The 16,414-nt window shown below is 41.4% G+C and overlaps 1 protein-coding gene across 10 annotated transcripts in view; it reads left to right on the top strand.

Moving 5' to 3' along the window:
* Window positions 1-16,414, top strand: part of myo9bl (myosin IXb-like) — a 67,207-nt gene that overhangs the window by 46,908 nt on the left and 3,885 nt on the right. For 4 of the 10 annotated variants that reach the window (XR_015776622.1, XM_042516752.2, XM_088077756.1 and 1 more), the window contains exons 13-41: window positions 524-645; window positions 807-948; window positions 1,086-1,281; window positions 2,188-2,263; window positions 2,765-2,857; window positions 4,306-4,419; window positions 5,255-5,294; window positions 5,580-5,702; window positions 6,148-6,228; window positions 6,587-6,697; window positions 7,031-7,156; window positions 7,289-7,438; window positions 7,576-7,736; window positions 7,870-9,018; window positions 9,218-9,293; window positions 9,908-10,026; window positions 10,854-10,972; window positions 11,675-11,862; window positions 11,956-12,063; window positions 12,175-12,345; window positions 12,455-12,496; window positions 12,614-12,725; window positions 12,865-12,938; window positions 13,561-13,753; window positions 13,913-14,041; window positions 14,303-14,408; window positions 14,914-15,045; window positions 15,175-15,298; window positions 15,452-15,502. Coding sequence is in view for 9 of the 10 variants with exons in the window: in XM_042516752.2 (XP_042372686.2) it covers window positions 524-645; window positions 807-948; window positions 1,086-1,281; window positions 2,188-2,263; window positions 2,765-2,857; window positions 4,306-4,419; window positions 5,255-5,294; window positions 5,580-5,702; window positions 6,148-6,228; window positions 6,587-6,697; window positions 7,031-7,156; window positions 7,289-7,438; window positions 7,576-7,736; window positions 7,870-9,018; window positions 9,218-9,293; window positions 9,908-10,026; window positions 10,854-10,972; window positions 11,675-11,862; window positions 11,956-12,063; window positions 12,175-12,345; window positions 12,455-12,496; window positions 12,614-12,725; window positions 12,865-12,938; window positions 13,561-13,753; window positions 13,913-14,041; window positions 14,303-14,408; window positions 14,914-15,045; window positions 15,175-15,298; window positions 15,452-15,502 (4,428 nt within the window). In the remaining variant the exon portion in view is untranslated. The remainder of the gene's footprint in view (window positions 1-523; window positions 646-806; window positions 949-1,085; window positions 1,282-2,187; window positions 2,264-2,764; window positions 2,858-4,305; window positions 4,420-5,254; window positions 5,295-5,579; window positions 5,703-6,147; window positions 6,229-6,586; window positions 6,698-7,030; window positions 7,157-7,288; window positions 7,439-7,575; window positions 7,737-7,869; window positions 9,019-9,217; window positions 9,294-9,907; window positions 10,027-10,853; window positions 10,973-11,674; window positions 11,863-11,955; window positions 12,064-12,174; window positions 12,346-12,454; window positions 12,497-12,613; window positions 12,726-12,864; window positions 12,939-13,560; window positions 13,754-13,912; window positions 14,042-14,302; window positions 14,409-14,913; window positions 15,046-15,174; window positions 15,299-15,451; window positions 15,503-16,414) is intronic. The other 6 variants (XM_088077751.1, XM_088077753.1, XM_088077754.1 and 3 more) reach the window with 6 other exon arrangements.

Genomic DNA, 16,414 nt, shown 5'->3' with positions numbered 1-16,414 from the left:
TCCATAAATCCATTTACACGGCACACTGAACAACACACCACCAGAGGACTTGCTCTCCTGTGATTCAAACTTATGACTCTCTTCTCTGCTCTGTGTTTATAATAATGACTACTCAAATGATCACTCATCCAAACATTTCCTCTCAAAAGGGAGTGAAGGTTGCATGCTAGTTTACACAGGAATACAAATCAAAGTTAAATTTGATGTTACATTATTTAGTTATGTATTCAAACTTGACTTTAAAAACCGTAAACTACTGCATCGTTAAGCATACAAAACATAATAACTTCAGTATATAATATTGAATATAATTCAATTTTTTATTGGATCTTTGATAGTATTATCCAACATCAGATATAGCATGGTTAAGACAAACATAAAAGCATAAAAAAACAAACCACAACAAAAAACAGACAGACAGGCAGGAGGTAAAAATTCAAATATTAACAGTGAAATTGTTCCTAGCTTGATTTGTTTTCACCATGAACATATTCACCAAAATGTTCTGCTCTGCCTCCTCCAGGAGGAGTACCAAGCAGAGGGAATCACCTGGCACAACATTGACTACACAGACAACGTGGGCTGTATCCACCTCATCAGCAAGAAACCCACTGGCCTGCTCTACCTGCTGGATGAGGAGAGCAAGTAAGAACAGATGATTCACACTGATTCATTCATGTCTTATGACTGCGAGTAGAAATTTTTATTTTCATTCGGTTAAAGCTTTTCTTTTAATATTTTCTTTTCCTCTGATATTTCTATTCAACCTTCGCCCCTCTTTCCTCCCTTCTGTACCTGTACTCAAGCTTTCCCCATGCCACAGATGAGACACTATTAGCCAAATTCAAGCAGCAGCACCAGGGCAACAAATACTTTGTCCCCACGCCGGTCATGGAGCCTGCCTTCGTCATTCGACACTTTGCTGGGAAAGTTAAATATCAAGTCAAGGTAAGGACAGAGAAGACGTCAGATAGTATAAGCAAAAGGGTTGGAATTAAAATGTCACACTTGGATATGACTTAAATCATTGGTTTTAATTTTGATGGTGTTGTTCTGAACGTACTTGATTTATTTGGCCTCACTAGGATTTCCGGGAGAAGAACACAGACCACATGCGCCCAGACATTGTGGCGTTGTTGCGGAGTAGTGACCGCGCGTACGTACGGCAGCTCATCGGCATGGACCCGGTGGCCATGTTTCGATGGGGCATCCTGCGTGCTACCATCAGGGGCATGGCTGCTTTTAATGAAGCTGGCCGCTCCTGGGCTGCCAAAACTTCAGGTACATTTTTGATGTGACAGTGTCCGATCATTTGCATACGATCTTCATAGCTGATAGCTTGCTGACACTATATAATGCTAAAAAAAGACTACTTGTTCCTAGACTTGAGTCAGAATCATTGTTACAGTAGTGCTGATAAAACACAAAAGTCATCTGCTTTCATTATAGTCAGACAGATTACAGTGCATTTATAAATGTGTCACACACTAGCTGCCCTCACTCCACTTGTGCAGCTCATACCAGGACTTCAGAGTACTTCAGTTTCTCTGCTCTGTAATTAGCCTCTCAGGTCAGCACTTAGAGGAATAGAGAAAAACGTGAGGCTTTAGGAGATTTCTGCATTTTCCATGCACTTCTCAATCCTCCAGACTATTTTGGTGCTCTCAGATGCAGCCCATTGACGTAAGAGCCTTTTTATGTGGATTAACAAGATTAAAATAAAGTTAGGGGAAATAAAACAAAACAACAAAAATGGCTGCAGTCGTGGCTTTGATCACGACTTATTCAATCTGAAAGCCTACTTATGATAAATACATTGTTTTCTTGTTACTCTGCACATTGCACAAATTTGCTATAATGGTATCTTCAGCACATCTTCTCATTAATATGATTGCATGTCCTGCACAAAACTGTACTGCTTTCTTATTCTGAAACGGATATGTGGTACATATTTTTTATGTTACTGTATTTTTAAGGGTTTTTAAAATATTTTTATCGTAATATTTCCATTATATATTCATGTTCTTGGTTTTTGCAGTACTTTTATTTTATTTTTATATCCTCTTTATGTATTCATTTAATGCACTAAAGACTAAAGCAGTGTGTACCTACTTGGTTATAAATCTTATTTGGATTCTGATTCAGATCAATAATGTATTACTTTTATTTATTTATTTTTTGTTTTAGGTGTTGTCCGTCCAATCTCCAGAACTCCTTTAGGAGAGCTTCAGCAATCCAATGCCCCAGTAGACAGAATGTACAAGTAAGTAATGCACATAATTCAGTTGAAAAGTGTGAAATATGTCTCACTTGGGCTGGGTTTCTAACTGCCAGGTCTGTTTCCTCTGGAGGAATCTGCCTTATCACCTGTGGACTTGGAGGCAGACTGTTGGTGCTGTTTACTTTGTGGTTAATAACTCTCTGACTTTTCTTTTATGACTCACACACTGTTTAATTTAAGTATGATCTATGTAATATACAACCTTCATAAAGCTGCAATCTTTCCTTTTTGTATAAACTACACAGCAGCATAATTCCTGTTTGATGCTCCTTGTTGAAGGTGAAAGAAATGTTTCAAATGGTTGGTGAACTGTGGACCTCCACATTGATCCTATGGTGCTGGATGAGATGAGGAAGGATGATGTCAGACACCTTAAAATCAAGTCACCCTGATGAATCCTGCTTCATCTCATCTCAGTCGCCCATATCCTCTCCACCTTTTGGTGACCCCACTGTGTGCGGTTCTCTCCTCTCCCCTCCACAGACGAGCTTCTATGCTCGATTTCTACTTTGATCACTCAGAGGAGCGCCCTCTAGAGGCCTTTGAAGACATCTTTGCTAGCTATGAGAGTAAGAAGTAAGTGAATTTGGTGGACAGGAGAGAGGAATGAAGAAATGAGGCCAAGCAGGAAGGAAATGTGTTTTGTTTTTGGGTAATAGATACAAGTTTGTTCCATTTTCTGAGTTTGCTCCCATCTAAACAACAAAATCTTTTTTATCTATTTAATAAGTTGAATCCTAACCAGTGTATCACATTAGTGTTAATGTGCAAGGTCTGGTTTGTCAAATGTGGCAAAGTCTGATTCTTTAAAAATGGAAGAAGAGGAGGACGTTCAGTACGCCAATATAACGCAGTACAACAAAGTTGCCCTTTACCTTTCGTTCCCTCGCTGTGATCCTCATCTTTTACTGTAGCTGCAATAATCTCTCTCCTTCCTCACGTTTGTTATTCTTGCTATAGAGCACAGGAAGGTGTTTGTACTGGCCGACTCTGATTAGCCACCCGGATTACTTACATCAACTGTGGAGCTTTGGAAGCACACAAGTATTCATACACGTACAGAGGCCCCAAGTCAAATAGACAAAAAGAATTGGGAGCTTTCTCAGAATGGAAACAAACCATGGAGAATATTTTTGGATCGTGTGCCCTCTGAATCTCGACCTTCTGCCTCCTGCTTTCAGATCTGAAATGACTGTTTTTTTACAGAGCAATACATTAACTGCGTTGAACCTCCCAGCACCTTGTTCCCATTATTAAATCATCCAGCCTCTAACAGATCTGCAAATACTGAGGTTTAGAGGTCAGATTCACTGTGACTCATTTGCCGTATATGTTGCCCATTCCTTCACTGCCTGACCTCTGTTTTCATAGTCAGTCATGGTAAGTATAGAAGAGTATTGCATGGACCAGCTCTGGGACACAAAAGATTCCATATTAACCTCACCAGTCCGAGTGTCCAGTGTAACACCAGCCCCAGTCAAAGGAGCGTAAATCCAAAAGCCTCACCAGTAACAACTTACTGTCACACAGCATGGAAACAGACATCCAGTCACACTCAGTGTCAGCTCTGCATGTTAACTATCACAGTGACAGGGATATGAGAGTTAATACAATCCCCACGTACCCCAGTCTCTCTTTGTGTGTGTGTGTTTTTCTATTCTTAAAAGGGATATGGCAGCATGGTTGGGTGGTCTAGTGTGTCTTGTGGTTTCTATGTACATAAAAATGAACAGTGGGAGGATAAATTTTGTGGGTTAGTCTTCGTGGATGAGCAGAGCATGAAGTTCCTCTTGATAACAGACCCCCAGCTATTCTGCAGTCTGTGTTCTTGTCTTTGGTAACTGCGGTGGTGTGTTTTCTTCTAAGGTGTCCTAACTGTGGTGTTCGATCACGCCCCACAATTTTTTTTCTTTCCTTCCTCCTTTTGTTGGTCTTTCCAATCTTTCACCCGTCCCTTCTCCTGCTCCCTGTACTCCCTCCCTCTTTTCCTCTCCACACTGGGTGTGTGTGTGCGCTGTGATCAGAGACATGCATGCAGAGATCATCAGCTCCATTAAGAACTTGCCGTTGGATGGTGAGGACCCTCGCAAGCTGCTGCAGTCCTGGGGTCGCCTCCGCTTCCCTCGACACGTCCTCCAGTGAGTCTGCAGACAGACCTGGTGTCCACTCTTCTCCAGATTAGTCCAGTCTAGTAATCTCAGGCAGAACATGCTCCTATGAAAGCTTTTTTTTCCCCCAAAACAATCTAGACTTTCCCTGTTTGGACCAGCCATGTTTACCTCATAAACCAGCCATATATAGTAATGGCTGTCACATTTATAGCCACTTTTATTAATGGATCATGAACGTCTAATGTAATCTAACAAAAACATCAAACACACTCCTGCTTTATCATCAGGCATTACATTATTAGCTCTGTTTGTAGACACTACCTAGTTTTCTTGAAGGCTACAGCTAAAATGCCTTGAATACCTTCATCAACTGCTGCATGAACATCATCATGAGACTGTGCTGGCATGTGAGGTCTTCTGGAGCATCTTGTGAAAATATGTTCAAGCGGCCTCGCAGCATGTTAGAATTTTCAGCAAATTCTGCAGTCTGACACAGAGAGAGGCTGAACATGAATCGAGAGTCCTTTTTATGTAGTGATGAAAGCAAGAGAGCATGTCTGTCTGTGTATGGTGAGTCTCTGCTGTGCTTGTTGTTTAGAGTCGCATCTCATCTCCTGCAGCAAATCCCCCATCACCCTCACCATCTCACTCATTCATGCCTCCTTTCTGCCCCTCATTCATCCCATCTTCCAGGTGCAACCCTTGATTTCATCACTGACCGGCAGCGCATGAAGATGTCAGCCGTCCGTACTAACCTGGCTTCACACACTCCATCACTACTTGTTCCATCCTCCTGCCTCAGTCCTTTAACGCATCTGTGTCTCTAATTCACCCTGCATCTTTTTTCTTTCTTTTTTCACAGGAAACACAAGAATGCCAAACAGAAGCAGGTCATCCCCAAGGTAAAACTGAGTGACTCTGGAGGAAGAGTGTGTATTGTTGAGTGTCATTCCCAAGTTTTCAGGTAGTTTGGGTCAGTAGTTTTGAAGGAACCACCTCCCTAAAGCACTGGTTTTTGAAGATCTGGACTTAAGACTCAACAATCAACTATCTTTCTCCAGAGTTACATACAACACTTTTAAGTTATATAAAACAACTGGGCTTATTTTGTTTTATTAGTTTTCCATCAGAATTATAACAATTGTGTTTGAGTTAGAAAATGAATTTATCGTATTGCTGTTTTGCAGAGTTTGTTGGATTCTCGGTCTCTGAAGTTTATTGTGAGCTTGACGCTGCACGACCGCACCACCAAGTCTCTGCTCCACCTGCACAAGAAGAAGAAGCCCCCCAGCATCAGTGCCCAGTTCCAGGTAACACCACCGACAACAGTATGCACATTTCACACAGATTCTTCTCATGCAGTACATCTCCTATAAAGCTCCTTGTCCTTTTATTCAGTGATCCATGATATATGCGCGCAGTGAACGCGTGTTGAATTCAGCATCATGCATCGTGCACTTTATACCATGCACCTAATACCATACAGAGTGCATTGCTACTGTATGAATTGTTGTATTGTTTTTAGTTGTTGTTTTTTGTTTTATTCCTTTTCTCTCTTTTTATTTCTATTGTCTGTTACTTGCCAAGGCACTACGGATGTATATTAGCAGTCCTGCTAACTGCTAACGTATTTTATACTAATGTTCATTTATATGCTATGTCCCTTTTAAATAAACATTAAATAAAAAACAAGACAAACACACCCTCCAGCAGCAGTCCTGAACATTCAGCAAACCTTTTTTCTGTTTTCTTTAGACTTCTCTGACCAAACTGTTGGAGACCCTGAACAGAGCAGAGCCTTTCTTCATCCGTTGTATCCGCTCCAATGCAGAGAAGGTAAGACTCTAGACATTTGCAGTTTTGTTCTTTAATATTCTCTGTTCAAATCTTTCGTCTCCTTATTGAGTGCAGAAATTTTCTTCCCCCTTAAAGACATTAAAAGAGGAAATCTTGAGATCATTTGCCTCTTTTAAACAACCCTCTTTGCAGAATGAAACAGAACTGATAGGATTTTCAAAATCAATACAAATCTTAAGTCTAAAAATGATCATAGGCAGGCCTGATCAGTAATATAGAATATATTGAGAACACTTCTCATTATGCTGATAATGACAATATTTAATCGGTAAATGTGGGTAACTAAATGGTAAAGAGTCTGACTGAATGTGCTTCTTGTGTCCTTGCACGTGAGCAGAAGGAGATGTATCTGGATGAAGCCTTGGTGGTTCAGCAGCTGCGTTATACAGGAATGCTGGAAACTGTTCGCATCAGGAGGTCAGGCTACGGAGCCAAGTACACATTCCAGGTACTGTAAAGTTCCTCCTCTTTTTGGAAAATCCATGTGACAATCACACCAATTTATGCACTGTGGATAAAATATGTTGGATGGAAGCTGATGCAATGACCTGCAATGATACCACAAACACACAATAAGACAGCGTCAAGATGTAATTTAAGCAGTTTGCCTAGTCATTTGTAGCACCTGTCTACCTCAATTTTTTCAAGTCTGCAGATAAATGTATTTCATAATATCTTTACATTATTTTCAGTTTTGGGCATTAGGGTTTGAATATCACAGCAATCCTTTCTCAAACAGTCCATTCATTTCTTATGTGTATAATTTTTGGTGTCACGGCAGGAGTTTATAGAGCAGTTCAGGGTTTTGCTGCCAAAGAATGCCGCCGCCTCTAAAGAGGAAATCTCAGCACTGCTTGAGAAGAAGATGGGCCTGGACCCCACCACATACCAGATCGGCAAAACTAAGGTACACCACTAAACTCTTGTCATTGCTCCTGCGTTTTATTCTATCAGTAACACCTTATGAACCCCCTTTCTTGTCTCCATTTGCTCCTGCTCCTTCTTTGCTTGTAAATTCTGGTTTGTTCTCTCTGTTCAGGTCTTCTTGAAGGAGCTGGAACGACAGCAGCTGCAGGACACGCTGCACAAGGACGTGATGCGTAAGATCATCTTCCTTCAGCGTTGGTTCAGAGGTCGCCTGCAGAGGAAAGAGTACCTGGACATGAGACAGGCAGCCATCTTGATTCAGGTAAGATGCTGATGCAATCCTTGTTTTGGAGCTGTCATGTCTGTGTATTTGTTTCATTTGCTATGTTCCTTTTTAATAATTGAGCGAGAATTAAAGTATGATATTGACCTTGTCTTGTCCCCTCTCCTCCTGTGTAGCGTTCATGGCGCAGGTACTGCAAAGAAGAGCGCAGGCGTCAGGCCGCCACTCTGATCCAGGCTGTGTGGCGAGGGCACAGACAGAGATCAGATTACCACCGGCAAAAACAGGGCGCTACCAAAATACAAGCCCTGGTCAGAGGACACTCAGCACGTAGAAGGTAACAATACAGTTTTTCCACTAAAGACAACGTATCATTAAAACTCCACTTCAAAATTAGCTGGATCACGGAAAGAATTGTAGTGCTCTAAAAACGTATGTGGGCTGTCATATTTATGTTTTGTGTATTACAGGTGCCACTCCATGCGTGAGGAGAAACAGAAAAAGGAAGAGGAGGAAAAAGAAGCTCAGAGGAGAGCAGAAGAAGAGGAAAGAAGAAGGAGGGAAGAAGAGGAGGAGGCAAGGAGAAGAGCAGAGGAGGAAGAAAGGAGGAGGATGGAGGAAGAAGAAGAAGCAAGGAGAAAAGCAGAAGAGGAGGAAGAGAGGAGGAGAGCAGAAGAAGAGGAGGCTGCCAGGGAAGCACAGAAAAAAACAGAGGAAGTGGAGAAAAGACTGACAAGAGAGCCTCAAACAAGAGAGGATCCGGATATAGAGCTGGTCACAGAGGAGATGCTGGATGAAATCCTCCCTGCCCAGGAGACAGAGGAGGAGACAGGAGAGGAGGATGGAGAGGTTAACACAAGTTCACATACAGAGGAGGAGCAGGGCAAGGATGAAGAGCTGGAGGATGAGGACGAGGAACTGGATTTGGAAACTAACGGTACCCAGGCTGAGGCTGGACCCCAGCTGGATGAGAGAGAAGGTGATGAGGATTTAGGACAGTCAGATTCAAAACCTGCTCCTCCCTCTGATGATGTCCCCTCCAGCACACCCACAACTCCAGGTGGGAGTTTGGATCTTGGTGATACCTCCACACCTTCCAAAGCTGAACAAAAGAAAGCACGAGCTCCACCTGTTAACAGGGGACAGTCATCCAGGAGTCAGGAGAAGCGAGAGCAGAGGAGACGAAGAGGGCTGGAGCACAACCAGCGAGAGACTGAACGAGCCGCCTCCTCCTCCTCAGCCGTCAGCAAGGATCAAACATCCCCACCGAAGAGCAAAAGCCAGGAGACTTCAAAGCTTAAAGAGCGAGTGGACAGCAAGGAGCTGGACCAGTACACCTTTGTGGCCTGGAAAATGAAGGAAGACAAAGGAGGGAAGAAGGAGGCAAAAACGTCTCCTTCTCCCGCCGGTCCTGTACGTCCAACTTCGTTACCCCTGCACAACACCGACGCTGTGCCTGACAGGAACGGTTTAGGTGATGGAGTTGGAGGATCGACAAACCTGCAACGCCGTTCTGGGGGGATTAAGGAGAAGCCGGAGAAGTGGAGGGGGAGGAGGAGTGAGGAGAACACTAGCCCTCCTCCACCTCACAACAAGGAGGAAAGGAGGAAAAAAGCACTGTATGTCGTCTGTTCTGTTCATTATACCCTCACGTTTTGTCTATAACATATGGGAACTTTTTCAGTTTGACATTATACTTTTCAATATGAGAAGTGTTAGTAGATCTTTATGTGAAACCCCTCAGCTACTAGAACACAATCTCCATGAATGTATTTATATCTTTTTTTCATTTATATCTTTCTCTCTGTTTATCCGCAGCAGTGAAACAGCCTCCTCATCATTTGACAGTTTGTCTCCATGTTCTGAAGGAACTGGTGCTTTTTCAGCCAGAGAGGTATTTTATATTTACATCTGTTTTTGAGGGGGTGGAGGTCTTAAAGTATCAACTCTTGACAGTTAAAACTGAAAAAATCTTAAATCTAACCTAACCTAGTGTTGTCATGATACTGGATTTTTCAACCTCAATACTATAAATAGAAAAATCTTGATTTTTGATACTCTTTTTTAAACCATTGAAGAGAAATGACATTAAATGCATACAACTTAAAATTTGTATTAAAATTTAAATATAACAAAGTCATAACATGTTAATCATAACTTTTTTAAAAGAAATATTGAAACTGTTTCAAATATATTCAAAATCAATATGTATCTATATATCCTTTTCACAAATATGCTAGAAGTAGACAAAGAACAGCTTTGTAAATTAGAGAAAAAAAAGTCTATACAGTTTTAAAGACAGACACCCAACCCGAGCAGACAGGATACAGTGATGAGTAAGAAGCTTGCAGTTACTAATGAATCTCAATGTGCCATAATAAACAGAGTCCAGAGCATTGTGCCTTCAGAATATTGTCATTTTTTTACACTAATTCTAACTGGCAAACAGTTTCTTCTTTGATTATTCTGCACGTACTTCATCACTTCTAAATTGTTCCTGTTCTGCAGATAATGTCCCCCTCAGAAGGCCATGCCGACGGCTCAAAGGGAAGCTCATTCAGAAGGAAAGCTCAAGATGGTTCAAGTCACCCAGACTCTGCACACTCCATCCCGTCCACACCAGACAGGTACTGAACTATGTCGGACCTTCTTGTAGACCAGTGGTTGACTGATGGGATGCAGCAGGGTTGCTACTAAATGTGGGGAAAAAGCATTTTGGCGGATGAAATTGTAATAAAAGGAAATGAATGAGATGGGTGAAGCACAGGATGATGTGTCTAGTGCTATCATTAAAAATACATTTTTGTTGTGTGACACCACTGAGACAAAGTAATTCACATGAAATTACTCTTCCTTACAATCTTTCCATGGGTCAGATAGTTCCTGAGAAAACTCTTTGCGTGGTGTAATCAAACCATCTTCAGCTCAGTGTGTGGTTTTACACATTCACAGCTGGAAATTCTTGATAACTGAATTTACTCTGAACGGATTTATATCCCAGAAATGAACACTTGAAGCTCAGCCATGGAGCCAGAGTTTTATCAGACTGAGGCATTGGGTGGCCCGCTTTGTTTTTAATTTGTGTTGTTGCTATGGTGACACAGCTGGAGTAGGGCTAGAATATTTTCCACCTAAAAAACTCTTTCAGGATAATTCAGTTTTGATGGTATTTTTAAAAGCTGGACATGTAGTTATTTACTTAAATGATCTATTTTACTGTTGCCAAGAAACAATCCAGAAAGCAACAAACAGGTATGTGATAAAGAGCAACATCCAAACCTTAGTCAGAAATGAGTTGTGAGAGAAATTGTGAATCCGCACTGAAAAATCTCTTCCCTGTAGCCTGCAAGAACATCATTCCACTGCTGTGAGTCATTTTAAGGCTACACAGCAACAGTTTTGCTTAACAAGGTTTGTGAATATTCAGAGCTCCGCGTGTTTCTGTGTCCTGCAGGTCAGGTGGTTTCTTCAGCAAGATTTTGAAAAAGCGTCCGCACAAGGAGGCTCAGACGCCTGACAACGGAGAGTTGACCCTTGCTCAGATTCTCAATGAGAAGCCAACAGGAGGGGAAGGTAAATGACGCAAACTGTTCAGTCTGTGGCGCACATTTTGTGCCATATTATGCATATTAACGGAATTAAATAAGTACAAATAGCACAAGAGCACTAAGAAGCTATTTGCTTGGCAGAATTAGAGAGAGAATTATAGTTTTTAAAAAAAAATCTTACATGTGCATCTTTAGTGGCCACAAAAGCCGTGCAATCCTTTTTTTAAATTCACTTATCAACTGTTTTATGTGCCACTCACCTAAAGCTGGTAAAATGGAGAGTATTTCTGTTGTGTACTTTACCAAAAAAAGAATTAAACTGATTAGAATTCTTCATCAGAAAAAAGGATCTTGTTATTTTGCGATCAGATTTTTAAGATTTTATCACCCAGTACAAACAGCTGGACTGTTCAGTCTACTTTCATCAGACCTCATGGACTGAGAAAGGGAAAGAAAACACAGGTGTATTATCACTAATTTTCACAGGCCTTAACTAATCCTAACTCTTACTTTCTGAGAAAATACTGACCCGTGCAGGATCGTGCTCAGTGCCAACAGAATAACTTTACTCTGGGGTTTATTTCCTCTGTGGTATTTCTGCGTGCTTTACGTTCTGGATTACAGGTTAGAATTCAGTTTGAGTCGATGTTTCATTATTTCACCGTTTCCTCCTGCAATAGATATTATTTTGCGATTCTAAGTATAAAACAGTGTTCCTCCCTTTCAGCTCCAGCGTCCGGACATGCTTCACGGCCACTGTCTCAGGGGGATCGTGCTGGTAAAGGTTTAGGCCGCAATCCCACCATAAAAATTAGTCGTGCCACGCGGGTGTCTGAGCAGTGGAACGCCTCGCTGGATCGGGAAATTACCAACGCCAATGAGCTGCGGCACCTCGATGAGTTTCTGGGCAACCAGGTAAGTGAAAATCAACAAAACGTTTATTTATAGTAGGATGTCATTTTGTCTTATTTAACCACAAAACTAATGTTTGTTTGTTTTCCATCACAGGTCAATGATTTCCGCTCCAGGGGGAAGTCGCTGTCGCCCACAGAAGCCATCTTTGTCACAGCCACCATGCAGTTCAGAGAGACTATCAAAGCCATGTATTCTCTCCCAGTGAGTTTGTCTGCCAGCCCGTAGCACACACATAACACATACTTATAAGAGTTCTTCTTCCCTGTGCTATCCTCTTCCTCATTTTCTCTCCTTTCCTCTTAACTTTAACAGAAACCCACCATCGGCTACAAAGGTCTCATGACAGGATACCAGAACAAAGTGATCCACCTGGCAGGAGACAAGCAGAAAGGAGAAGTCAAGCTCGTGGTCAACCTCTTCCAGTCGGTGCTGGATGGCTTCATCAGAGGAGAGATGAAGAAGGAGGAGGCTGAGCCTGCGAAGGTGAAAACACTGACAATCACCATCATTTAGTCTAATTAGTCCAAATGTAAAAAACATATATTAAATATTATTAATATACTGATGCTGATGCTCTCTGTGTGTTTCTCAGCCTGCTAAAGCTCGGAAGAAGAGGAGGAAAAAAGATAAAAGTGTAAGTATGAAAAGTATAAATTAGCCACATTTTTCACCTATTTTCATTTTATTCAGTAATGATTTAGAATTTAATGCTGATTATTATTTCTAATTGAATGACTGTTTGTCTTGTTAGATGGAGAGCCCGCTGGATCATGTTTTTGTCAACTATCAAGTCAACATCGTGCAGTCATGTGATCAGTGTAGCTCTTACATCTGGGGCATGGAGAAGGCCTACATGTGCAGCTGTGAGTTAACAAACAGAACTTATTTATGTTTTATTATTGTACTAATAAGATATTAACAATAAATCTTGCAGCACAACAAGAAAAGTTAGTTGCAAGAATTCATTAAAAACTTCTTTTTTTTTTAAATCTCCTCTTGCAGATTGTAAAATGGTGTGCCATAAGAAGTGTCTCTGCAAAATAGTCACTGACTGCTCCACTTTCTGTGCCAGAAAGGTAGGTTTATATTTTTAGAAGTTACTGGCCTGGATTAATGATGTGCACTGTTTATGGTTTGTAAGGGTTTATAGTGACACAGAGTGTTTTACAGTGTAGAGAGCTAATGTCCTAATTTAAGATCAAGGAGGCTCTTTTCCATTAGACTCAAGCATATTTTCACATGAAGCCTAAAACACACAGAAGCTGAGCAAGAAGAAGCTGACGGAGAAGTGGGGCAGGACCTTTGCTCTCTATAATGCACAAAATATAAATTCTAACAAAGAACAGCATCTCACGTCTTCATAGTACAGTAAAAGCCTCCTTTATCTTTTTATTTTATTCTCTGTTTTGGGACGGCAGTTTATATTACAAAACATAAAGAGACATAGTGTGCAAACAAGAGCAATGAAAAGCATGAATAGAAAACAGAATAAAAATCAGAGGTTTGCTAGAACAAAACATTAAAGGGTCATTCATTTGATACCTCCACAAGCTTCCTTTGTCTTCATTATATTCCAGCATCAAACTTAATTGTAGAGAAGATTGTTTGATTTCCGTGGCTGTTGTAGATAGATTGTGATGTGTGGACTGGATAAATAGACGTCTTACATAAACTGCTGCCGTCTGTCTGAATCCGCAGAGTGATGAGGAGTCTGCTGGTATGCACTTCGGTGTGCGTGTGTGTCACCTGGTCAGCGATAAGAACCCGGTACCCATGGTGCTGGAGATGATGCTGGAGCACGTGGAGATGCACGGCCTCTACACAGAGGGCATCTACCGCAAGTCTGGGTCTGCCAACCGCATGAAAGAGCTGCACCAGCGACTAGAGACTGGTTAGACTGATTATAGACTTAGATTTACAGATAACTGATGATGATGTGCTTGTTTAACACATCAGATTCGGGGCTCTTTTTTTAATTGATGCATACAAATTCTGTCATGGCTCATTCATTGATTTTTTTGCATTGATTTTATATCGTCGATGTGTTCAGACCCCCACCTGGTCTGCCTCGAAGACTATCCCATCCACACAGTGACGGGCCTGGTCAAACAGTGGTTGAGGGAACTGCCAGATCCACTCATGACCTTCACAAATTACAATGACTTCCTGCATGCAGTGGGTGAGGAGGATGTTCCCCACCGGGGGGCAGCATTTACAGTATTTGCATTTTACAATCTGCTGCTGTGTTGCAGATTGAGCTGTTTATAACACTGCTTTTGTAAATGGCTTATTGTAAGGTGAAGATTTGACATGTAAGGTGGGAATCATTTATCAGTCATGATTCAATTCTGAAAGTAGATATTTTTGAAAATATAATGATCCCAGCTTAATGTTCGTGTATAATTATGTGGTTTAATTTGGGATGTGTTTTGTCCTCTAGAACTGCCGGAGAAGCAGGAGCAGCTTCAAGCTATTTACAAAGTGCTAGAAGAGCTTCCTTCAGCTAACTTCAACACGCTGGAAAGACTCGTCTTCCACCTCGTCAGGTAGGGATTCGCTCATGTTTATTTTGACGTCATCATGGCAGAAATCCATTCAGGAATCTGATTTAAGGATGCCACACAATCCCAGGAATGGGAAAAAAATGAAATGAACAAATAGATTTTTTTATGAATGTATATCCAACAAATGTTTTCATAAGATGTGAGCTAATTTCTAATTTAATCATTTCCATTGTGTTCTATTTATTAATTAGGTATGCTTTTAATTATGTAAATAGTTTATTGTAGCAAAACAGAGACTTTATAATTAAGAAATAAGAAGTGCCAGCATTACACCGGGACGATTTAAATTGTATTTTGGGACAGTAATGAGCAAAGTTAAGTTAGAGCCTTGAGTCCATCAAGAACATTTAAAATGTCTGTACTGTCTGTGTTTCGTCACTTGACTTATTATTACAAACATATTCAGTATATCTCAGCAGTTTAGATTATGTGTACAGCACCTGCACCTAAACTAAATGTTAATGATAACGTATGACTTCTGTTGCAGGGTGTGTAAAGAGGAGGCTCACAACCGTATGTCTCCTAACTCACTGGCCATAGTTTTTGCCCCGTGTATCCTGCGCTGCCCAGACAGCGCTGACCCACTGCTCAGCATGAAGGATGTCGCCAAGACCACCACGTATGCAAAAATAACATCTGCTTTTTGCTTTTCCACCACATGAAGCAATCCTTTATTCTGTTGCAAATTGGAAACCACTCCGCCACATACTCCTTCTGTCTGACATCTCGTTCCCTCGCCGCCCTGCAGGTGTGTAGAGATGATCATCACCGAGCAGATCAGACGCTACAATGAGAAGATGGAGGAGATCGAGCAGCTGGAGTACGCGGAGGCTCTGGCTGTAAACCAGCTCAAACTCAAGAGACAGAACACGGTGAGAAACGGACCCTGCCTCACTCTGGATCAGCTTTGTTTTGGTCTGAATGCCATGGCAACGGCACACAGTTTTAGACTGTTGCTCAGCCTGTAGCTGGATATAAAAGGAATTACATGGGTAACATGGCAAATGTTCCTTGTCTCTCTTTAGCACTACTGGCATTTACCTCTCAGGTTCTCAGCTCCTTACAAAGGAGTGGTGGTATGTATCATCGAGTTCTCCACGTACAGTAGACCTAGTAGTTGTAGTGTGTAGTAATGTGCCATGTAGAACCGCCTGTGCATGGCATGTTAGATGTGGGTGATGCTCTGGCTGTTGTTGTTTTTTTCTCCTTCTTCCCGTAATCCTTTTTACTTTTCCTCCCTACTAACTGGTTGTAGTTTGCATGTTTGTTATTCTTGTTCTCTTCATAAGAGGACAAGATGGTTCTGGGTTGGTGTCGTGATTATTCTTTTGTGTTTGTCTTATTGGAAGACAGTGGCCTGACAACAGTGTGACTTGCAAAGCTTGATGTTATCATGCACTTTTTTCTTTGTGCTAATCCTTCCTATCTTACTTTTTAATTAAAAGAAGACTACAAAGCTTTGCTCTACAAAGCCTGATATCAGACAGAATTGTCACACGTTACACTCCGTTTCCATCTTCAGTCTGACGTTGCGTCCGATGTCAGAGAGGAGGGTGATTGATTTTCACCAACAAATCACCAGAGACAAACGTTACCGCCTGAATCGAACTTCATTTTATGTCCACACTGATGCATGGCCATGCCAACATACCTGTTTTGCCAGGGTTTTAAAAGTGGAGCGACTCAAGTAAAATAAACCATGAAGTCAGGCGATAACGAGAAGACATGTCGCTTCAAGTCTTTATAGCAGCGTCTATCTTGTCTACAGCGCTCACCATTGGTTTTGTTAATGTGGGTGAGTGCCCCCATGGTGCTCACTGGTCATTTTTTTTTTTTCAACCCAGAAACAGTTGTTTCATGTCATGATACGAAACGAGTCAGTCAACTTGAACTCGGTGGTAACGGGCAAATTCAAAGGTCTGGATCCAGGCAATACAAAGCTCTGAAAGTCATGTATGTTTATTGTTGAGTAGTTGGGCCTGTCTGGA

The sequence above is a fragment of the Plectropomus leopardus genome, chromosome 5, assembly GCF_026936395.1.
Source record: "Plectropomus leopardus strain MGB_pleo_1.0 chromosome 5, ASM2693639v1, whole genome shotgun sequence".
Classification (NCBI taxonomy): domain Eukaryota; kingdom Metazoa; phylum Chordata; class Actinopteri; order Perciformes; family Serranidae; genus Plectropomus; species Plectropomus leopardus.
Note: the sequence above shows the minus strand (reverse complement) of the source record. Positions and strands in the feature narration are given on the sequence as shown.